This window comes from Nerophis lumbriciformis, linkage group LG10 (assembly GCF_033978685.3).
Source record: "Nerophis lumbriciformis linkage group LG10, RoL_Nlum_v2.1, whole genome shotgun sequence".
Classification (NCBI taxonomy): Eukaryota; Metazoa; Chordata; class Actinopteri; order Syngnathiformes; family Syngnathidae; genus Nerophis; species Nerophis lumbriciformis.
Window position 1 is genome coordinate 34,277,385 of NC_084557.2, and position 25,874 is coordinate 34,303,258.

General features: G+C 39.8%; 1 protein-coding gene across 1 annotated transcript in view; it reads left to right on the forward strand.

The window, feature by feature from the left end:
• The window catches only part of trhr2 (thyrotropin releasing hormone receptor 2), a 75,788-nt gene that overhangs the window by 1,212 nt on the left and 48,702 nt on the right, over positions 1 to 25,874 (forward strand). The window contains exon 2 of the mRNA XM_061969769.2: positions 18,738 to 19,503. Within this exon, the coding sequence (XP_061825753.1) occupies positions 19,121 to 19,503 (383 nt within the window). The 5' untranslated portion in view covers positions 18,738 to 19,120. The remainder of the gene's footprint in view (positions 1 to 18,737; positions 19,504 to 25,874) is intronic.

Consider the following 25,874-nt stretch of genomic DNA (forward strand, 5'->3'; position numbering starts at 1 on the left):
GTGTCCCAGGTGTGGGATAGTTGGTTGGCTCCTTCGTCCCTGTTGACAGTCTTTGGGGCCCGCTTCCTGATTTCAACCGCCTCTTTGATCCACCGATGGAATTTGTTGCTTTCCATTCTAATGACCTTGGCTGCCTCCTAGTTCATTAGATGGTTTTCCCTCTTGCAGTGGTCTGACGACGACAGACATTTTAGACCACTGCAAGAGGGAAAACCATCTAATGAACTGGGAGGCAGCCAAGGTCATTAGAATGGAAAGCAACAAATCCCATCGGTGGATCAAAGAGGCGGTTGAAATCAGGAGGCGGGCCCCAAAGACTGTCAACAGGGACGGAACTCTGTGATTGTGCACTGCCGAACATGCTCCTCTGCTCGTAAACCAGCAATGACACGACGTGACGACGACAGGGGCTATACTGGGGGGTCGGTGGACCGGTACTTTTCAGAGGCGGTATAGTACCGAATATGATTCATTAGTATCGCGGTACTATACTAATACTGGTATACCGTACAACATACTTGCCAACCTTGAGACCTCCGATTTCAGGGGGTGGGGCGGGGGCGTGGTTGGGGACGTGGTTAAGATATATATATATAAGAAATACTTGACTTTCAGTGAATTCTAGCTATATATATATATTTTATTACATATATATATATATATATATATATATATATATATATATATATATATATATATATATATATATATATATACATATATATATATATATAAATAAATAAATAAAAGAAATACTTGAATTTCAGTGTTCATTTATTTACACATATACACACACATAACACTCATTCTACTCATTGTTGAGTTAAGGGTTGAATTGTCCATCCTTGTTCTATTCTCTGTCACTATTTCAGAACACACACATTATACAAATATACATTATAAAATCAATAAGAAAACGGGAGCTCTAATTTGGGAGTCTGAATTAGGATCAGAAGTTCCTATATAAACATTGCACACTCACGTCGCCTTTTTGTATTGATTACTGCAGCTGTGCACTGGATTCATTCACAAATACAAACTACAACTCACAAACACTTTAGAGTTAGGCTCCACCATCAGAATGTGTACTTAAACTTATAAAGATCACATGGATATTATTCAGTGAGTTGATTCACCAAAACTAACCTGTTATACAGGAGGAAAAAGCACACAGGACGTTTCAATTGTTCACAAACTGGTCGCTCTCATCAGAATGACAAGACACTTCCGGTCTGCAGGTGATAGCATTCAATTGGGAAGAAACGCCCTACTGCCCCCTACTGACCAATGTGAATACTGATAAATGTGTAATGACAGCTCCAAAAACAAATTCAAACCACAAAATAAAATAAATAAATCAACACAAAAATGTGACACATTATGGGTGGGTCACATATGCATGTACAGTAGATGGCAGTATTGTCCTGTTTAAAAGTGTCACAACATTGCTGTTTACGGCAGACGAACTGCTTTACGGTAGACGAAAACTTGACTGCTGTTGCTGTGTGTTGTTATCGCGCTGGGAGGACGTTAATGAAACTGCCTAACAATAAACCCACATAAGAAACAAAGAACTCGCCCTAGATCATTAGTTGTTTATATTGTGGGAAAGCGGACGTGTGAACAGGCTGTCAACAGTCACTCAGGTCCGCATGGAGCTGGAGGGAGCGTGGCCTCCAGCTCCGCCTGAATTTCGGGAGATTTTCGGGAGGAAATTTGTCCCGGGAGGTTTTCGGGAGAGGCGCTGAATTTCGGGAGTCTCCCGGAAAATCCGGGAGGGTCGGCAAGTATGCCGTACAACCCTATTTAAGGTGTAATTTTAGTTGTTAGTTTAATTCAGAGGGCCAAGTGTCTTTGTATAAATATGGGTATCTAAAAAAAAAACATTTTTAAAATACCTGATAGGAAAATCCCTGTCTGAATGTCCTGAGCGCATGTTTGCATGCCAGTGTTGTATTGAGCAGATACAACACTGTGGATGTTACCATGAATTGATTTAAGTTGAAAAACTTATTCGGGTGTTACCATTTAGTGGTCAATTGCACGGAATGTGTACTGTACTGTGCAATCTACTAATAAAAGTTTCAATCAATTCAATCAATCAATCAATGTTATTCAATTTTCCATAGTCGATGTCTGTGGGCTGAGTTTATTGTCAAAAAGACGTATATGCACAAGTAAATATGCCTGTGCAGAGTTGTGCATACATTAACATTTTGTTACATTCTTGTATTGAACGAATTACTCACACAAAATCTGGAATTTGCATGTTTTCTTTGGTAAGTCAACTACAAATATAAAGTGCACTTTACGCTGGTGGTTTCTTCATTATACATTTTCGGAAAAATACATACATGCATGCATGTTGGGGTAGTTGGGGACTAACAGTAGGTGTGAATGGAGTTCAGTTTGTCTCTATGTGATCTGCGATCGACCGGTGACTGATCCAGGCTCTCGCTCAAAGTCAGCTGAAGTAAGCTCCAGCTCACCCATGACCTTGATCATAATAAGCCGTGAAATAAAGTAATAGGAAACACACATTTAGAACAGGGATTCTCAAACTAGTGGTACGCAGGCTCTATCTAGTGGTACGCCAAAGAATCACTTGATTAAAGTACAGTGTTTTATTTTCCCATATTCAAAGACAGTGTTACCGTTCAAACTGTGTGTGGTGGCCTAAAATAATACATAAAACCTCTGTCTTGTTTTAAATGAAATACTTAGGCCTACTACGCTTCTGTTTTTTAATATTGGTCCTTATGGTGGTACTTGGGTGGTACCAAGTTTCTCTGAGGTGGTACTAATGGGTGAAAAAAGTTAGAAAACCACTGATTCAGGCTATATAGATGAAATAATGCTTCCCCGAGAGCAGGGGTCGGCAAACCAAAATGTTGAAAGAGCCATATTGGACCAAAAATACAAAAAACAAATGTGTCTGGAGCCGCAAAAAATGAAAAGTCTTATATAAGTGTTATAATGAAGACAACACATGATGTAAGTGTTTATATTAGTTATAATAGCCAACTATCAAAATGACTTTAAAAGTCTTATATTAGTGTTGTAATGAAGACAACACATGGCGTAAGTGTCTATACTAGCTTTAATAGCCTACTATCAACATGACTATGTGTCGCAAGCTAAAGCAAATCTTCGTTGACAGAAATGTAGAAATGTAATATTTATTCTACAAATTTTTACAACATTAGACACCATTAGTAAATCAGAGGCTACTCAGAAGGTGAGATAACTCCTGGAAATTACTGGCTTTTAATGGCCAAAAGTATAGATGTGTGTGTTCAAGTTAAAGGAAACGTCAGGCTGTCTTCTTTTAATAGATCTATTACAATCTTTGGCAAGCTAGGTAACATTTGCTGTGGTCTGGAACAACATGGCACACCAACAACTATCAGAAATGCAGCCAGTATTACATACAGATAATGTGTTATGAGGCATGCAAAACTAAATTATATACAAAGAGGAAAAAAGTAAAGGAAATTAAATGAGCTCAAATATACCTGCAAAAGAGGCATACTGATGCAATATGTACATACAGCTAGCCTGAATAGCCTGATTAGCACTCCAACAAGTCAATAACATCAAAAAAGCTCACCTTTGTGCATTCATACACAGTATAAAACATTGGGTGGACAAAATTAGACAGAGGAGTGGAAGATATTAGGGTTGTCCCGATCCGATATTTGGATCGGATCGGCCGCCGATATTTGCCAAAAAAATGCGTATCGGCAAGGCATGGGAAAATGCCGATTCCGATCCAGTTTAAAAAAAAATTCCGGTCCGTGTTTTCCAACGCACCGATTTAAATAATACATTGCACTTTTCTGCTGCTCCCTAATTTCCGTTCCGCATTTTCCAGCGCACCTTCAACACATCCACAGGTCTGTGTCCTAACCGTTAAGACAGCCATGTGAATTAAAAGTTACCGGTAAAAATGTCAGCTGTGTGTTGGCAAACAATTGAAGGGAGTGTGTAGATATATATATATATATTTTTAAGTTTACACTTGTTCAAGAGCAAGTATTGATGCTGAGTTACAGACATTTTATCCCACTCGGGTTGTTTGTGTGTTTTGCTTTTTTAAATAATATTTACAGCATTATTTGCACTTTATACTGTTCACTTTTTTACTGTTCAATGATGCCATTTCTATTTGTCATGTATAATTTTGTCTATTTTGTGTTTATCCTTTAATAAACAGGTCAGTTTCTTGTTACCAACCATTGTGTATTATTCAAACTCCCCTAATTCAGCTGGCTAGTTGTAATCAAGAGTACTAAAACCCTTTTCAACATGAATCTGACAACTAAGTAGGTTAAATAACTTTAAACTTTAATACATGCTCAGATAGGCCAGTATCGGCCAGTATCGGTATCAGATCGGAAGTGCAAAAACAACATCGGTATCGGATCGGAAGTGCAAAAACCTGGATCGGGACATCCTTAGAAGATATTACATGTCAACAAACTGTTGCGTCACAGTCCACACTATGGTGAGTTCGAGAACCGCCAAAATTAGTTGGACATCATTAGTGTGATGACTGTATTGTGATGATAGTATATATCTGATAGTATATATCTGTATCATGAATCAATTTAAGTGGACCCCGACTTAAACAAGTTGAAAAACTTATTCGGGTTTTACCATTTAGTGGTCAATTGTACGGAATATGTACTTTACTGTGCAACCTACTAATAAAAGTCTCAATCAATCAATCAACAAAACGATGTTCACCAAATACTCATATTAAACATATTAAACAGTGGGTTTTCTAACAATTGGGAAGGTTTGTGTCATGTTTATACTAAAAAACCCCATACTAAAACAAAAAAATTGTATTTCCCCCATCTTTTTCCATTTTCAATCCTTTTTTAAAAATGTTCCAGGGAGCCACTAGGGCGGCACCAAAGAGCCACATGCGGCTCAAGAGCAGTGGGTTGCTGACCCCCACCCTAGAGACTGCCACCCTGTGCAATTGTCCATGTGGCCCATAGCTTGATCTTTCACTGCTCTTATCTGACTGAGCTGCTGTGGTTATTTTGTTGTTTGTCTCGACTGCAACAGCAACATCTAACAAAAGCAGGCACTCTCTAATAATTATAATAATAACATGGTGACAGCGCCGTAAGCATGACCAACTTATGTGCATTACATCGTGTAGAGATGGTAATGTCTTTGCAGCTGTTACATCTTCCACTATACTGCAAAGAGTTTTTAAGTTATTCATCCAGAATGATATTTCTGATGTCAAACCCCAATGCTTTTAATATGCAATCTGGTTCTCGTGCTTGCACACATTTGTTATTTCCTTACCTTGCTCTATAACACACCACTGGAAACATTTTTAATTTTATGTGTATTCCTTAAGACACACAATTATATATTTCTAGCATGTCAAATGCAAAGTTCATTTTAAAGGGGACCTATGAAGATTTTAATCGACATTTAAAACACTTCCTTGTGGTCCAGACCAGTGGTTTCACCAAGTACCACCTGAGAAAACACTTGGTTCTCCCAGTACCATTATAATGATCAATGTTAAAACACAGTAGCGTAGTAGGCCTAAATAAATATACATGAAAAACAAGGCAGATGTTTTATTTAACATGTAAATTTGATATTTTTGGCCACTGTAACATTACAGAACGTTGGAACAGTAACACTGTGTTTGAATATTTAACTAAGTGATTCTTTGGCATACCACTAGTGGCAGAGCCTTTTACCCAAGATCTACCCCTGCTTAAATTATATATATATATATATATATATATATATATATATATATATATATATATATATATATATATATATATATATATACAGTATATATATATATATATATATATATATATATATTAGGGTTGTGTCTAGAGATGTCCGATAATAAATGCGTTAAAATGTAATATCGAAAATTATCGATATCGTTTTTTTTATTATCGGTATCGGTTTTTAAAAATTTTTTTTTTAATTAAATCAACATAAAAAAACACAAGATACACTTACAATTAGTGCACCAACCCAAAAAAACTCCCTCCCCCATTTACACTCATTCACACAAAAGGGTTGTTTCTTTCTGTTATTAATATTCTGGTTCCTACATTATATATCAATATATATCAATACAGTCTGCAAGGGATACAGTCCGTAAGCACACATGATTGTGCGTGCTGCTGGTCCACTAATAGTACTAACCTTTAACAGTTAATTTGACTAATTTTCATTAATTACTAGTTTCTATGTAACTGTTTTTATATTGTTTTACTTTCTTTTTTATTCAAGAAAATGTTTTTAATTTATTTATCTTATTTCATTAATTTAAAAAAAAAGTATCTTATCTTCACCATACCTGGTTATCCAAATTAGGCATAATAATGTGTTAATTCCACGACTGCATATATCGGTTGATATCGGTATCGGTTGATATCGGTATCGGTAATTAAAGAGTTGGACAATATCGGAATATCGGATATCGGCAAAAAGCCATTATCGGACATCCCTAGTTGTGTCGATACCAATGTTTTGGTACCGGTACCAACATGTATTTCGATACTTTTTCATACTTTTTCTAAATAAAGGGGACCACAAAAAATGGCATTATTGGCTTTATTTTAACAAAAAAATCTTAGGGTACATTAAACATATGTTTCTTAATTCAATTAAAGTACAATTTTGTCCTTAAATAAAATAGTGAACATACAAGACAACTTGTCTTTTATTAGTCAGTAAGCAAACAAAGGCTCCTAATTAGTCTGCTGACATATGCAGTAACATATTGTGTCATTCCCCATTCTATTCTTTTGTCAAAATTATAAAGGACTAGCTCTAAAAATGTATTATTTATCAACTTGTTCATTTACTGTTAATATCTGGTTATTTTCCGTTTCAACATGTTCTATTTACACTTCTGTTAAAATGTAATAATCATTTATTCTTCTGTTGTTTGATACTTTACGTCAGTTTTGGATGATACCACAAATTTAGGTATTGATCCGATACCAAGTAGATACAGGATCATACATTGGTCATATTCAAAGTCCTCATGTGTCCAGGGACATATCTACTGAGTTTATAAACATAATATAATTTTTTTTTTAAACGAAAGATGTTGTGATGCCAAAAAAGATAGATGTAATCATAGTAGTATCGACTAGATACGCTCCTGTACTTGGTATCATTACATTGGATGTCAAGTGTAGATCCACCCATGGCATTTATTATATTGCGACGCTGGTGAGCTTTTGTATCCTCCTACAGTGTGTAGTGAAGCATGTTTAGCTATTCCTCATCCTACAGGGATGATACTTGTAAGAAACTTACTTTAATTGTCGCAATGGAGGCAAGTATTAGTGATTTAGAAGTAGCTAAAACACTGCCGATTGTGGATGGACGTAGCCGCCAACTAGCTAGCCATGTCTTAAAGCACCTCTTCCGGTGGGTGTTTCAGTGTTATAACTTCACCTTTATCTTTACTAATTAGTTAACTAATTAAACTTAAAAAAAGGGTCATTAGAATAATACACAAAGTGTGCTACTATGAACATACCAATCCATTATTTACAAGTTCTAATGTGTTAAAATGTTCAGATATTGTGTTTTTAAAAACAATGGAAATTATGTTTCGAGTAAAGAACAATGGCTTGTATTCTTAGGTTATTTAAATTAAGAGGAGAAAACTGTAATTTACGGGGGATATTGATTTTTGAAATATGTAAAGTAAGAACGAATATAAAATACAAATGTATTTCAGTTTTAGGAGTTAAATGGTGGAAGCTCAGTGATGAGCTGAAAACATGTAGTTCTTTGTTAAGGGTTAAGAAAACCTTGAAAGGTGAAATAATAGAAAATTATAAAATATAACAACAATTACTTTCCTCCTCTCTGAGCTGCCACCTTAACGTGGTAGAGGAGTTTGCGTGTCCCAATGATCCTAGGAGCTATGTTGTCCGGGGGCTTCCATGCCCCCTGGTAGGGTCTCCCAAGACAAACAGGTCCTAGGTGAGGGATCAGACAAAGAGCAGCTCGAAGACTTCTATGGAAATGCAAGAACCGAGACTCAGATTTCCCTCGCCCGGACGCGGGTCACCGGGCCCCCCTCCGGAGCCAGGCCCGGAGTTGGGGCACGATGGCGAGCGCCTGGTGGCCGGGCCTGTCCCCATGGGGCCCGGCCGGGCACAGCCCGAAGAGGCAACGTGGGTCCCCCCTCCAATGGGCTCACCACCCATAGCAGGGGCCATAGAGGTCGGGTGCAATGTGAGCTGGGCGGTAGCCGAAGGCAGGGCACTTGGCGGTCCGATCCTCGGCTACAGAAGCTAGCTCTTGGGACGTGGAACGTCACCTCGCTGGGGGGGAAGGAGCCTGAGCTAGTGCGCGAGGTAGAGAAGTTCCGGTTGGATATAGTCGGACTCACCTCGACGCACAGCAAGGGCTCTGGAACCAGTTCTCTCGAGAGGGGCTGGACTCTCTTCCACTCTGGCGTTGCCAGCAGTGAGAGGCGACGGGCTGGGGTGGCAATTCTTGTTGCCCCCCGGCTCAGAGCCTGCATGTTGGAGTTCAACCCGGTGGACGAGAGGGTAGCTTCCCTCCGCCTTCGGGTGGGGGGACGGGTCCTGACTGTTGTTTGCGCTTACGCGCCAAACAGCAGCTCAGAGTACCCACCCTTTTTGGATTCACTCGAGGGAGTACTTGAGAGTGCTCCCCCGGGTGATTCCCTCGTTCTACTGGGGGACTTCAACGCTCATATTGGCAACGACAGTGAAACCTGGAGAGGCGTGATTGGGAAGAATGGCCGCCCGGATCTGAACCCAAGTGGTGTTTTGTTATTGGACTTTTGTGCCCGTCACGGATTGTCCATAACGAACACCATGTTCAAGCATAAGGGTGTCCATATGTGCACTTGGCACCAGGACACCCTAGGCCGCAGTTCTATGATCGACTTTGTAGTTGTGTCATCGGATTTGCGTCCTCATGTTTTGGACACTCGGGTGAAGAGAGGGGCGGAGCTTTCTACCGATCACCACCTGGTGGTGAGTTGGCTGCGATGGTGGGGGAGGATGCCGGACAGACCTGGCAGGCCCAAACGCATTGTGAGGGTTTGCTGGGAACGTCTGGCAGAGTCTCCTGTCAGAGAGAGTTTCAATTCCCACCTCCGGAAGAACTTTGAACATGTCACGAGGGAGGTGCTGGACATTGAGTCCGAGTGGACCATGTTCCGCACCTCTATTGTCGAGGCGGCTGATTGGAGCTGTGGCTGCAAGGTAGTTGGTGCCTGTCGTGGCGGTAATCCTAGAACCCGTTGGTGGACACCGGCGGTGAGGGATGCCGTCAAGCTGAAGAAGGAGTCCTATCGGGTTCTTTTGGCTCATGGGACTCCTGAGGCAGCGGACAGGTACCGACAGGCCAAGCGGTGTGCGGCTTCAGCGGTCGCGGAGGCAAAAACTCGGACATGGGAGGAGTTCGGGGAAGCCATGGAAAACGACTTCCGGACGGCTTCGAAGCGATTCTGGACCACCATCCACCGCCTCAGGAAGGAGAAGCAGTGCACTACCAACACCGTGTATGGTGCGGATGGTGTTCTGCTGACCTCGACTGCGGAAGTTGTGGATCGGTGGAGGGAATACTTCGAAGACCTCCTCAATCCCACCAACACGTCTTCCTATGAGGAAGCAGTGCCTGAGGAATCTGTGGTGGGCTCTCCTATTTCTGGGGCTGAGGTTGCTGAGGTAGTTAAAAAGCTCCTCGGTGGCAAGGCCCCGGGGGTGGATGAGATCCGCCCGGAGTTCCTTAAGGCTCTGGATGCTGTAGGGCTGTCTTGGTTGACAAGACTCTGCAGCATCGCGTGGACATCGGGGGCAGTACCTCTGGATTGGCAGACCGGGGTGGTGGTTCCTCTCTTTAAAAAGGGGAACCGGAGGGTGTGTTCCAACTATCGTGGGATCACACTCCTCAGCCTTCCCGGTAAGGTCTATTCAGGTGTACTGGAGAGGAGGCTACGCCGGATAGTCGAACCTCGGATTCAGGAGGAACAGTGTGGTTTTCGTCCTGGTCGTGGAACTGTGGACCAGCTCTATACTCTCGGCAGGGTCCTTGAGGGTGCATGGGAGTTTGCCCAACCAGTCTACATGTGCTTTGTGGACTTGGAGAAGGCATTCGACCGTGTCCCTCGGGAAGTCCTGTGGGGAGTGCTCAGAGAGTATGGGGTTTCGGACTGTCTGATTGTGGCGGTCCGCTCCCTGTATGATCAGTGTCAGAGCTTGGTTCGCATTGCCGGCAGTAAGTCGGACACGTTTCCGGTGAGGGTTGGACTCCGCCAAGGCTGCCCTTTGTCACCGATTCTGTTCATAACTTTTATGGACAGAATTTCTAGGCGCAGTCAAGGCGTTGAGGGGATCCGGTTTGGTGGCTGCAGGATTAGGTCTCTGCTTTTTGCAGATGATTTGGTCCTGATGGCTTCATCTGGCCAGGATCTTCAGCTCTCACTGGATCGGTTCGCAGCTGAGTGTGAAGCGACTGGGATGAGAATCAGCACCTCCAAGTCCGAGTCCATGGTTCTCGCCCGGAAAAGGGTGGAGTGCCATCTCCGGGTTGGGGAGGAGATCTTGCCCCAAGTGGAGGAGTTCAAGTACCTCGGAGTCTTGTTCACGAGTGAGGGAAGAGTGGATCGTGAGATCGACAGGCGGATCGGTGCGGCGTCTTCAGTAATGCGGACGCTGTATCGATCCGTTGTGGTGAAGAAGGAGCTGAGCCGGAAGGCAAAGCTCTCAATTTACCGGTCGATCTACGTTCCCATCCTCACCTATGGTCATGAGCTTTGGGTTATGACCGAAAGGACAAGATCACGGGTACAAGCGGCCGAAATGAGTTTCCTCCGCCGGGTGGCGGGGCTCTCCCTTAGAGATAGGGTGAGAAGCTCTGTCATCCGGGGGGAGCTCAAAGTAAAGCCGCTGCTCCTCCGCATCGAGAGGAGCCAGATGAGGTGGTTCGGTCATCTGGTCAGGATGCCACCTGAGCGCCTCCCTAAGGAGGTGTTTAGGGCATGTCCGACCGGTAGGAGGCCACGGGGAAGACCCAGGACACGTTGGGAAGACTATGTCTCCCGGCTGGCCTGGGAACGCCTCGGGATCCCCCGGGAGGAGCTGGACGAAGTGGCTGGGGAGAGGGAAGTCTGGGCTTCCCTGCTTAGGCTGCTGCCCCCGCGACCCGACCTCGGATAAGCGGAAGAAGATGGATGGATGGATGGACAATTACTTTCATACCATTGATTTTTTTTAACGTTATTGTTCCAGGCAATCTAATTTTCAGTGAATGTATAGGATAGGCAAATATAAGCTTTGGCTTCAGCCTATTCCTTTTTCGGTCATTCTTTTTCTTTTCTTTTCTTTTTGTGTGTAAATGTGTATGATTGTTAAATATGTCTAATCTGTACTGTTAAACTGGTCACACAAAATGGTTGATGGTTGATTATATGACCGAAATAAACTTATTTCATTCATTCATTCATTCGTTGGTTTTTAAGGCAACATGCGTCCATTCTCCCTTTTCTGTCCACACACATTGTCTGCTTGTAAGTACTCTGTGATTGTACGCTGCCGAACATGCTCCTCTGCTCGGAAACTGGCAACGTCACGATGCGACGACGACGCGCCGTCATGCCTGTAAAAAAATATATGGCGAACCGGTATTTTTCAAACAGAGTATATAGTACCGTTTTTGATTCATTAGTACCGCAATACTATACTAGTACCGGTATAACGTACAACCCTAATATATATTAGGGCTGTGAATCTTTGGGTGTCCCACGATTCGATTCAATATCGATTCTTGGGGTCACGATTCGATTCAAAATCTATTTCTTTTTTTCAATTCAACACGATTCTCTATTCAAAAACGATTTTTTCCCGATTCAAAAGGATTCTCTATTCCAATGGTTCTCAACCTTTTTTCAGTGATGTACCCCCTGTGACATTTTGTTTAATTCAAGTACCCCCTAATCAGAGCAAAGCATTTTTGGTTGGGAAAAAAAGAGATAAAGAAGTAAAATACAGCACTATGTCATCAGTTTCTGATTTATTAAATTGTATAACAGTGCAAAATATTGCTAATCTGTAGTTAATTAATATCGATACTGTTGTTGATAATATTCATTTTTGTTTCACTACTTTTGGTTTGTTCTGTGTCGTGTTTGTGTCTCCTCTCAATTGCTCTGTTTATTGCAGTTCTGAGTGTTGCTGGGTCGGGTTTGGTTTTGGAATTGGATTGCATTGTTATGGCATTGCTGTGAATTGTTTTGTTGGATTGATTAATTTAAATTTTTTTTTTAAAAAAATAGATTTTTTAAAAATGAGAATCGATTCTGAATCGCACAACGTGAGAATCGTGATTTGAATTCAAATCGATTTTTCCCACACCCCTAATTTATATATATATATATATATATATATATATATATATATATATATATATATATATATATATATATATATATATATTTTCATATTTATATATAATTTATATTATAATTTATATTTAGAAGTAACATTCTAATTTTAGTTTCTTTAAAGACAAAGCTTTGTTTTTTGGTCAATGTGCTTCTTGCTGTTTTCCCAATTTTTGCTGGTGTTCTTTTTTTGTTTTTTAGTAATGTGCCTAGGGCCAATGGCGAAGGAGTCATGGGCCACAGATGGCCCCTGTGGCGCACTTTGTGCACCCCAGCTGTATAAGCTGACTGTTTATGGCCACTATAGTCGGTGACCTGAAGCCTATCCAGCTGACTCGAGGTGGTTACATATACTTTTACGGCCAAGTTAGACCTTTCATTACCTGATCACGCATGTTTTTCTTTTACTGTGGGAAGATTCGTCCTGGAGTCCTAAGAGTAGTGAGAACATACCAATTCCACACAGAGAAGCTTTAAGGCAAATATGCTAATTACATTCTGCAGCAATTTGCCCATCAATTATCTTCATTAAAACCTTTAAAGTGTTCATAAGTATGGGCCCACATGTTTTTCTGTCCATTTATCAGCCCTGTGATTGACTGGCTGTCTGTCCAGGCGGTATTTTGCCTCTCACGCCGAGTCAGCTGGTTTAGGCTCCATTTCGTGGCTACCCAGCTCAAGGAAAGTAGCACACATAATGGAATGATAGATAACTAGCAAGGAAAATACATCAGATGGAATTTCTGATGAGAATAACATTTAGGTACATAGGAATGTCATTGCAAGGAGATAGAACGATGCAGAATGTTTGCTTTATTTGTTTATGTCTAACACTGATGCAGCCTTCGTAATGGTGGAATATTTGAGGTAAATTACTTTGTCCACCTCAATTTATTAGAGGCAGCCCTCTGGAGGGAACATCCAATATGTGCTTGTGCTCTGTCTGGGAGATGAGCCTTGGGACTGTTGAGAGCGATGTATAGCGCTAATTTTTGTTGGTCAATTTGAAACGATCAGAGGTTATAATCACACATCTATACATCTCTGTCATGTAAACGCTGCCTTTTTTATTTGCTCGGTCGGCATTGCAAATTAAAATGTTTTTAATTGTCTTACCCTGAATAAATAAAGGTTAAATAAATATATACATACAGTCGTGGTCAAAAGTTTACATACACTTGTAAAGAACATAATGTCATGGCTGTCTTGAGTTTCCAATCATTTCTACAACTCTTATTTTTTTGTGATAGAGTGATTGGAGCACATACTTGTTGGTCACAAAAAACATTCATGAAGTTTGGTTCTTTTATGAATTTAATATGTAATGTATAATCTGCTGGGTCAAAAGTATACATACAGTAATGTTAATATTTGGTTACATGTCCGTTGGCAAGTTTCACTGCAAAAAAACGCTTTTGGTAGCCATCCACAAGCTTCTGGCAAGCTTCTGGTTGATTTTTTGACCACTCCTCTTGACAAAATTGGTGCAGTTCAGCTAAATTTGTTATTTTTCTGACATGGACTTGTTTCTTCAGCATTGTCCACACGTTTAAGTCTGGACGTTGGGAAGGCCATTCTAAAACCTTCATTCTAGCCTGATTTAGCCATTCCTTTACCACTTTTGACGTGTGTTTGGGGTCATTGTCTTGTTGGAACACCCAACTGCGCCCAAGACCCAACCTCCGGGCTGATGATTTTAGTTTGTCCTGGAGAATTTGGAGGTAATCCTCCTTTTTCATTGTCCCATTTACTCTCTGTAAAGCACCAGTTCCATTGGCAGCAAAACAGGCCCAGAGCATAATACTACCACCACCATGCTTGACGGTAGGCATGGTGTTCCTGGGATTAAAGGCCTCACCTTTTCTCCTCCAAACTTATTGCTGGATATTGTGGCCAAACAGCTAAATTTTTGTTTCATCTGACCACAGTACTTTCCTCCAGAAGGTCTTATCTTTGTCCATGTGATGTCAGATGAAACAAAAATGTCTTGGGTGCAGTTGGGTGTTCCAACAGGACAATGCCCCAAAACACATGTCAAAAGTGGTAAAGAAATGGCTAAATCAGGCTAGAATTAAGGTTTTAGAATGGCCTTCCCAAAGTCCTGACTTAAATGTGTGGACAATGCTGAAGAAACAAGTCCATGTCAGAAAACCAACAAATTTAGCTGAACTGCACCAATTTTGTCAAGAGTAGTGGTCAAAAATTCAGCCAGAAGCTTGTGGATGTTTGCCAAAAGCGCCTTATGCAACCTTCAAACACGATGGATGAAGAGGAAACAGACGCCATTGATAGCGATGTAGAATGTATAAAACACCTTACACTACAGTAACATTACTATATACAACCGTCCCACATTGTATATGGCTGATTTAGTGCGATATGACATATGAAAATAGTCAGAAGTGCTAATATTGGATGTTATAGAAGCTTATATTATTGTTCACATTCAGAGCAGCCATCTTTGAAGCCAACTTGGGGATGGCGAGGACTCTACGACTTTACGAGTAGAAAATCCGACCTCTGGGGGCGCTCCAATTAAAATTTCCGACTAGGAACTCAGCAGATTTGGTCACATTTTCAGTAAACCCATAGAAAATTCATAAAAGAACCAAACTTCATGAATGTTTTTTGTGACCAACAAGTATGTGCTCCAATCACTCTATCACAAAAAAATAAGAGTTGTAGAAATTATTGGAAACTCAAGACAGCCATGACATTATGTTCTTCACAAGTGTATGTAAACTTTTGATCGTGCCTTATATATATATATATATATATATATATATATATATATATATATATATATATATATATATATATATATATATATATATATATATATATATATATATATATATATATATATATATATATATATATATATATAAAACGTTTAGGGACCCAAGGATTAGACAGTTGATGTTCATGTTTAGCTCTGTTCAGAGACAAATTCGACTGGCGAAAATTAAGCTGATTGGCCAAAATGTGCAGATATGTTGCAGTCTTTGGACAAAGTTGCGAGTCCGCACTAAATTCACGTAAATGGGTTGAATTTGCGTGATCGCAACATCGCAAATTCCTGCAGTTGTGACCAATGTTCCCTCTAATTTTTCATGAGTGTGAGCAAACGCAAAAACTCCCTGAGCATTCAGTGGAGCCCATGTGAGCAACATTAGACGTGCACACTGTGGCTACACCAGCAGCACACCTGGCCCAAACCTGACTAAATAACAAGTTCAATCTCCATCCATCCATCCATTTTCTACCGCTTGTCCCTTCCGGGGTCGCGGGGGGTGCTGGAGCCTATCTCAGCTGCATTCGGGCGGAAGGCGGGGTACACCCTGGACAAGTCCCCAGCTCATCGCAGGGCCAACACAGATAGACAGACAACATTCTCTTATTATTATAATCAAATGACAGCAGTCATTTCCATGAGGTTATTTTCTAATATAAGTGTTTAGGCCCACTTACAATGACAATAACAATAAATATTGTTTTTCATGAACTGTGTACTTGTATTGTTTGTCTGGGTGGAGGTCCTGCTTTGGAAATAATTTGTACCCCTTTCAGACATTGCATTTAGTTCCCATTAAAACATTCACATGTTGCACAATGAGATATAAGCAGGGGATCATGTGTACATTCCTGCAACTTCCTGTTTGTAAAAAATATATTTGTATTAGTATTTATTTCATATGCTAACAGCATTTCATGATTAATATTTATAAATTAAGATTCCTAATAAATGACTTTAGAATAAGGACACATTTGATTGGTAAATCATAGTATAACGACCTGGAATTACACTTTATGTGTGGTGTTGGAGTTGTCCGACTTTTTGTGTGGCTGTAAATGCATCACTGGCTAAGTGCCATATGTGCATTTGTTGGCGCAAGTGAGAAAGAGCGAGCGGCTGCTGTTGATATAACAAAGTTGCTTTTGGTCTGGTTTGTACTGCAGAAAATGACCAGTTTTGCTAGATATCATTTTTTTTACTAATGTTTTGGTGATGTGTTTATGGCCGACAATAAAGAGTTTTGCTCAGTAAAGTGATCGATGGAATTCATGTCGTCAAAGCGTCTCGACAGACGTAACAATATTTGAACAATGATGACGAAAACTGTTTTCTCTGTCGTGTCGAAAATTGTTATGCGCTTATTTTTTTTATTTGATTTTGTGCGTGGCATAGATTTGCCGTGCGCAGAGGACGCTTGAGCAGTGCGCAATTGCACAGGAGCGCACCTTAGAGGGAACATTGCCGGTGACTCTATATTGTTCATGAAGTCTATTTTCGATCCTGAGTGAAAAAAGTGTCTTCATGGCATATTTTACAGGATAGGGGTGGACGGTTTTAATGGCAATCGGGGATCACCGCCACAAACTAACATCTTGCAGACAGACTAAAAAAAAGGTTATATATGTGACTTTGGAGCAACATTCACGCACAATTTACACCAAAGCATATCCATTTACTTTCTACATCACAAGGAAGTGTGTTAAGTGTAGATTGGAATCATTACAGGTCCATAAACCTAGGTAGGATTCTATAAGTTTAAATAAATGGAAACGTTTACTTACCTCAAACTCTTGTCACCATTTATAACTGACTTTAATCTCAAGGTCCTTTCTAACTGACACCTCTGAAAATATTCATCTTATCTGTTCAACCAACACTTTCTATGCCACATCAATGTGAAATGCGCTCCCAACAGGTATAAAAGAAAGGGCATCTCTATCCTCCTTCAAAACCGCAATAAAAGTACACCTCCAGGCAACTTCAACCCTAAACTAACACACTCCCCGGATTGTTAATAATCAAATGTAAACAATCAAATGTAGATACTTTTCTAATGCCTTCGGATCTCTCTCTCTCTCTATGTGCACTACTTGCTGTACATATCCTACCAAGTCAGACCTACACTGTTTCAATATCCATTTCTCTGTTCTCAATTGTTGATGACTGATGATAACAACCAAACCTAAACCCCCACCCCCCTCCACACCCCAAATTGTAAATAATTCAATGTATACACCCTGATGATTATCTTGTGTGATGACTGCATACTTGCCAACCTTGAGACCTCCGATTTCGGGAGGTGGGGCGTGGTCGGGGTGGGGCGGGGGCTTGATTGGGGCGGGGCTAAGAGGGGAGGAGTATATTTACAGCTAGAATTCACCAAGTCAAGTATTTCATATATATATATATAAGAAATACTTGACTTTCAGTGAATTCTAGCTATATATATATTTTTTATTATTATTATATATATATATATATATATATATATATATATATATATATATATATATATATATATATATATATATATATATATATATATATATAAATAAAAGAAATACTTGAATTTCAGTGTTCATTTATTTACACATATACACACACATAACACTCATCTACTCATTGTTGAGTTAAGGGTTGAATTGTCCATCCTTGTTCTATTCTCTGTCACTATTTTTCTAACCATGCTGAACACCCTTTCGCAGGTACCCAGAAAGGTTTCGAGTACCACCAAAAAAACGGAATCTCTGAAGACAGTACAAAAATCTGTGTTAAAGGTGTACAAATACTGTTTGTATAATAAGCATGTTATTTTTTTACAAATGAGGGTTAAGAGTTCAGTACTAAAAAAAAAAGAAAAGAATGTGGCTTAAGTACAGTTTTTTAATCGAGCTGCTGCATTTTTTGGTTGGGTTGTTTATTTATTTTGAGTAACTTCTATACATTTCTAAAAGGAGAGGAATGTAATAGTGATCTATGTTTGTCTGTTGCCATCTCCTGGTGAATGTTGGCTATAGCGTACTTGGGTTACTTTTTGGTTGGCCAACGATTTACGTGGTGTTGCGGACCTGAGTGGAGCTGGAGGGGGCGTGGCTTCCAGCTCCGCCTGAATTTCGGGAGATTTTCGGGAGAAAATTTGTCCTGGGAGGTTTTCGGGAGAGGCGCTGAATTTCGTGAGTCTCCCGGAAAATCCGGGAGGGTTGGCAAGTATGGATGACTGTATTATGATGATAGTATATATGATAGTATATATCTGTATCATGAATCAATTTAAGTGGACCCCGACTTAAAGAAGTTGAAAGACTTATTCGGGTGTTACCATTTATTGGTCAATTGTACGGAATATGTACTTCACTGTGCAACCTACTAATAAAAGTCTCAATCAATCAATCAATCAAAAGTCAATTCTGTTAACACCATTGTTCCTTCTGGTGACAAACGATACTTACGGGACACTTTGTCCTTTCTCTTCTGTTTTCTCTCTATTTGTAGGTGGCTGATTAGGAGCATGTGGGGGTTCACAAATCCAGAGACTATCACCTTCAAAGTCATATTTGTTGCTATTTTCTTATTCTGTTGCTTCTACTCAAGTTTCAAACAATAGAGTGAGGAAAACACACAGAAGGAAATGCAAAAGAGTGCAAAAGTGTTCGTTTTTTTCTTCGAAAACCCGACAATGGCAGGCTAAAGCAGATTAAGAATTTTGTTCTAATGAATAGAACGCAACTCGTGTAAACCAACTGACATGAACTGAGATTGAAAGCTAATGATGTAGGGGAAGGAGCATGTCCCTCGTCAATTTATTTTAATCAAATGATTCTAGCCTTGGATTAACTCACAATTGGAGAGCGAAACAGGACAGCTATTTATTAGGCATGACTGACAACGTGAGCTCAAGAGTTGACATCCCAACCAACATTTCCCTCAGCCCCACTATTGCCATTTTCCAGTCCCTGGAGTACAAGACGGTGTCTGTGTTTTTGGTAATGCTAGTGTGTGGTGTTGGCATTGTGGGAAACATCATGGTGGTACTCGTTGTCCTGACTACACGCCACATGAGGACACCTACAAACTGTTACCTGGTGAGCCTGGCCATAGCTGACCTTACAGTGTTAGTCGCAGCGGGACTTCCCAACATCTCAGACAGTCTCACAGGCACTTGGGTGTTTGGACACGCCGGTTGCTTGGGGATCACCTACTTGCAATACCTGGGCATCAACGTGTCGTCCTGCTCCATCACCGCCTTCACTGTGGAAAGGTGAGGATGGACAAACATTATTGAAACACTTCCAAAACACTTGTGGCGGACTCACACGAGGCCAAGGATATACAAAACCCAAAACCAGTGAAGTTGGCACGTTGTGTAAATGGTAAATAAAAACAGAATACAATGATTTGCAAATCCTTTTCACTTATATTTAATTGAATAGACTGCAAAGACAAGATATTTAATGTTAGAACTGAGAAACACATTTTTTTTTTTGCAAATAATCATTAACTTAGAATTTAATGGCAGCAACACATTGCAAACAAGTTGGCACAGGGACATTTTTACCACTGTGTTACATGGCCTTTCATTTTAACAACACTCAGTAAACATTTGGGAAATGAGGAGACCCATTTTTTAAGCTTTTCAGGTGGAATTCTTTCCCATTCTTGCTTGATGTACAGCTTAAGTTGTTCTCCATTGTGGTATTTTAGGCTTCATAATGCGCCAAACATTTTCAATGGGAGACAGGTCTGGACTACAGGCAGAATCAGTCTAGTACACACACTCTTTTACAATGAAGCCACGCTGTTGTAACACGTGGCTTGGCATTGTCTTGCTGAAATAAGCAGGGGCGTCCATGATAATGTTGATTGGATGGCAACATAGGTTGCTCCAAAACCTGTATGTACCTTTCAGCATTAATGGCACCTTCACAGATGTGTAAGTTACCCATGCCTTGGGGACTAATACACCCCCATACCATCACAGATGCTGGCTTTTGAACTTTGCGCCTAGAACAATCCGGATGGTTCTTTTCCTCTTTGTTCCGGAGGACATGACGTCTACAGTTTCCAAAAACAATTTGAATTGTGGACTTGTCAGACCATAGCACACTTTTCCACTTTGCATCAGTCCATCATAGATGAGCTCGGGCCCAGCGAAGCCGGCGGCATTTCTGGGTGTTGTTGATGAATGGCTTTCGCTTTGCATAGGTGAGTTTTAACTTGCACTTACAGATGAAGGGACGAACTGTAGTTACTTACAGTGGTTTTCTGAAGTGTTCCTGAGCCCATGTGGTGATATCCTTTACACACTGATGTCGGTTTTTGATGCAGTACCGCCTAAGGGATCCAAGGTCACGGGCATTCAATGTTACGTGCAGTGATTTCTCCAGATTCTCTAAACCTTTTGATGATATTACGGACCGTAGATGGTGAAATCCCTAAATTCCTTGCAATAGCTCGTTGAGAAATGTTGTTCTTAAACTGTTCGACAATTTGCTTATGCATTTGTTCTCAAAGTGGTAACCCTCGCCCCATCCTTGTTTGTGAATGACTGAGCATTTCATGGAAGCTGCTTTTATACCCAATCATGGCACCCACCTGTTCCCAATTAGTCTGTTCACCTGTGGGATTTTTCAAATAAGTTATGAGCATTCCTCAACTTTCTCAGTCTTTTTTGCCACTTGTTCCATCTTTTTTGAAACATGTTGCAGGCATCAAATTGCAAATGAGCTAATATTTGCAAAAAAATAACAACATTTTCCAGTTTGAACGTTAAGTATCTTGTCTTTGCAGTCTATTCAATTGAATATAGGTTGTAAAGGATTTGCAAATCATTGTATAAATGACATGAATGTTTGTGCCACTGCTTAATAACTTTAATAAATACAGTTTTGGTAAATTGACTTAGTTGTGATTTTCCTCTCTGCATGAAAGTTTAAAAGTAGCATATATTAATGCAGTATGAAGAAGAATGTTTTAATGTAGACACATAGAATCACCATACTGCTGTGATTATATGCATCAAGTGTTCATTCAAGGCTAAGGCAAAATATCGAGATATATATCGTGTATCGTGACATGACCTAAAAATATCGAGATATTAACAAAAGGCCATATCGCCCAGCCCTATGTTCAACGTTTACAAAAAAGTAAGCAAATCCATGTGAGTTACACACGTGGTCGTTGACAGCCTGGAATCAAAATAAACATTCACAATACAGCACATAAACAACATTGACCGGTCTAGAACTGCTGAGTTTGGAGGGAAAACGATCGAGTAATTTAGTACTACATTTTAACTATTAAATTAACCTACCTAAATAAGTTGTGTAGCTTGCTACATTTTTTCCCAACAGTCTTTAATTGTTCGTGTTTTCTTTTTTTTGATTCGTTCCTTACTCGGCATTTTGAGAGCTGCCTGACCTAAATTCACCAAACACCTGACGTCCTTCCAAACCCTGATGCCACTAGTGTATCTCTTGGAAAATCTCGGAACAACTCGGCTGTTCTCGTTGTCGGTTAACCTTTGACACACGCTTCCAAAATGTCTGAAACAATTGAAAATGCAAGAAAAAAAGTCATGTCTGTTTTTTTTTAATTAATTTATTTGACGAAACAATTACATTACAATTGTCCATTATAGGTATGTCACGGTATGAAAATTTCTTATCACAGTTATTGTGACCAAAATTATCACGGTTATCATTATTATCGCGGTCATTTCAAAAAATACTTACACTGAAAACCTTTAACCAAGTTTTATTTACAAAAAAAACACAAACAACACATTCAAAATGTATATATGTACCTCAAGTCCAAAGTTGAATGTGCATATGAAAGCAACACCAGCATTATAATCAATCAATCAATCAATCAATCAATCAATGTTTATTTATATAGCCCTAAATCACAAGTGTCTCAAAGGGCTGCACAAGCCACAACGACATCCTCGGTACAGAGCCCACATAAGGGCAAGGAAAAACTCACCCCAGTGGGACGTCGATATGAATGACTATGAGAAACCTTGGAGAGGACCGCATATGTGGGTAAACCCCCCCCCACCCCTCCCCTCTCGGGGAGACTGAATGCAATGGATGTCGAGTGGGTCTGACATAATATTGTGAGAGTCCAGTCGATAGTGGATCCAACATAATAAACAAACAAAGTAATATGGCAGAAACAAAATAATACTATAATTAAATACAAATAAATGTGCAAATTTCGCTTGATGGCACCCTTTTGACATAAGACGTAACTGCACTTTTTGTCCATATGGATAAAAATAGAGTTCATATATGAGGTCTAGTCTTACACATAGGACTGCACGATTATGGGCAAAATAATAATTAAGATTATTTTTTATCAATATTGAAATCACGATTATTAATCATGATTATTCATTATGTTTGGTAAAACAGTGTTGGGGTGTGAACGCCACGCCATCATTTAATTTGTAATATCCAATGCTCAAGATTGTAGATCTATATATTTAAAGACAAATATTCGTGTTTTTGTTCATTAATAGTATCGGCGTGTCAGATTTTTTATTACATGATGCATTTATCTCTATTTTTACATTTTCATAGAGAGGTATATTTTAAGTTATGTACACACATTTACATGTACTAATGTGTGTACCATTGAGAGTTTGAGCAGAAATCGGTCGTATAAGAATTAATTATACACCATAAAACATGAACAAAATGCAATGTCACATGAATGGTTATTAAAGTAATTACTTTGTGGAATGAAAAAAAAACCAAGTAATGTAAAAAAACATGGTGTTTACTTTTATATAAAACACAAAGCAGTTTGGCCAATGACGATAAAGTCAAATAAACAAGCTTTGTTCTTCAACAACAACCATCTACTTTAGTGCAGCAGTTTAGCCAACAAAACTAAAGAAGAGTGATACCTCTCAAATATAACACACAATATTTGTGCTTCACCGACAACTCAGCCAGCGTTCAATTTGATGAAATGACAAAACATTTGAGCTAGTTTTGATGTTATTGGAACACTAACAAAGTTAGCAGTTAAATTAAAAGACGAGTTAGCATCCCAGTCAACAAACGACAGACTTTATAAACAAGTTGTAACAACGTTCCCGACACATCGCCTGCTGCATGGTAACTCTCAGTCCTAGCAGCTGACGGAAGGATGCTAGTTGCACTTTCAAAATGAAACTGCAACATCAAATATTTATATCGTCATGTCTTCCATAATGATTGTGAATGATTGGCAAAATTCCAAAGTGCAGTTCCCCTTTAAGAATTTGCTACAGCAGCGATTCACATTACAGCCATTCTATGACTCAAACATACTAACCCCGTTTCCATATGAGTTGGGAAATTGTGTTAGATGTAAATATAAACGGAATACAATGATTTGCAAATCATTTTCAACCCATATTCAGTTGAATATGCTACAAAGACAACATATTTGATGTTCAAAGAAGTTGGGAAAGGTGGCAATAAATACTAATAAAGTTGAGGAATGCTCATCAAACACTTATTTGGAACATCCCACAGGTGTGCAGGCTAATTGGGAACAGGTGGGTGCCATGATTGGGTTTAAAAACAGCTTCCCAAAAAATGCTCAGTCTTTCACAAGAAAGGATGGGGCGAGGTACACCCCTTTGTCCACAACTGCGTGAGCAAATAGTCAAACAGCTTAAGAACAACTTTTCTCAAAGCGCAATTGCAAGAAATTTAGGGATTTCAACATCTACGGTCCATAATATCATCAAAAGGTTCAGAGAATCTGGAGAAATCACTCCACGTAAGCGGCATGGCCGGAAACCAACATTGAATGACCGTGACCTTCGATCCATCAGACGGCACTGTATCAAAAACCGACATCAATCTCGAAAGGATATCACCACATGGGCTCAGGAACACTTCAGAAAACCACTGTCACTAAATACAGTTGGTCGCTACATCTGTAAGTGCAAGTTAAAGCTCTACTATATAAAGCGAAAGCCATTTATCAACAACATCCAGAAACGCCGCCGGCTTCTCTGGGCCCGAGATCATCTAAGATGGACTCATGCAAAGTGGAAAAGTGTTCTGTGGTCTGACGAGTCCACAATTCAAATTGTTTTTGGAAATATTCGACATTGTGTCATCCGGACCAAAGGGGAAGCGAACCATCCAGACTGTTATCAACGCAAAGTTGAAAAGCCAGCATCTGTGATGGTATGGGGGTGCATTAGTGCCCAAGGCATGGGTAACTTACACATCTGTGAAGGCACCATTAATGCTGAAAGGTACATACAGGTTTTGGAACAACATATGCTGCCATCTAAGCGCCGTCTTTTTCATGGACGCCCCTGCTTATTTCAGCAAGACAATGCCAAGCCACATTCAGCACGTGTTACAACAACGTGGCTTCGTAAAAAAAGAGTGTGGGTACTTTCCTGGCCCGCCTGCAGTCCAGACCTGTCTCCCATCGAAAATGTGTGGCGCATTATGAAGCGTAAAATACGACAGCGGAGACCCCGGACTGTTGAACGACTGAAGCTCTACATAAAACAAGAATGGGAGAGAATTCCACTTTCAAAGCTTCAACAATTAGTTTCCTCAGTTCCCAATCGTTTATTGAGTGTTGTTAAAAGAAAAAGTGATGTAACACAGTGGTGAACATGCCCCTTTCCCAACGTGTTGCAGCCATGAAATTCTAAGTTAATGATTATTTGCAAAAAAAAATTAAAGTTTATGAGTTTGAACATCAAATATCTTGTCTTTGTAGTGCATTCAATTGAATATGGGTTGAAAAGGATTTGCAAATAATTGTATTCCGTTTATATTTACATCCAACACAATTTCCCGACTCATATGGAAACGGGGTTTGTAATAATGTGCACACAATCGTGCCTTGACCCACATTTTGCAATCGGGCCAACAGAGAGGAAATGCAGAACTATGCCAGACTGATTGCTGGTACGATTGGCCTATAGTGTGAGTCCCAAAGAGACTGGTTATTGAGTTTTAGGTTGACCGCCACTGTTTTATAAAGTACATATATTTTTTCTAGCTCAAAAGAAAACCTGTTTATTTACTTTTTTCATTTTCACAAGCTCCACTCAATTTTGCCTGATGGACTTCCAGGCTTGATTAATGAACAATTATACATTCCTTACTATCAATAATCGATTTATTAGGCTTATGCATACAAACCAAAGATATAAATACATTCCCGTAAGTGGCCTTGGAAATATTCAGATAACTCACCAGGATATTACAGCTTTGTAAAATATGATTTTCGGTACTATACAAAGTTGACAGTAACAAGCAGTAACACTTTTGTGTTTACAGATTGGAAATGTCACCACAATAAGAAGAGTTTTAAATGCATGAGTGGCATTTTGTTTGTGGAAATGCAAATTGTGACCCAAAAGTCAGAAGCAGCAGGAGCACATTGCAAAAAGTCAGTGTTCAAAAACAAAACAAAAAATACAAAAATTTGGTGTATTTTACTTGAACTAAGGAAAATTATCTGCCAATAGAACAAGAAAATTTGGTTTGTCAAGACTTTCCAAAACAAGTAAAATTAGCTAGCCTCAATATACCCCAAAATACCTTAAAATAAGAATATTCTCACTAACAAGTGCACTTTTCTTGATAGAAAAAAAAT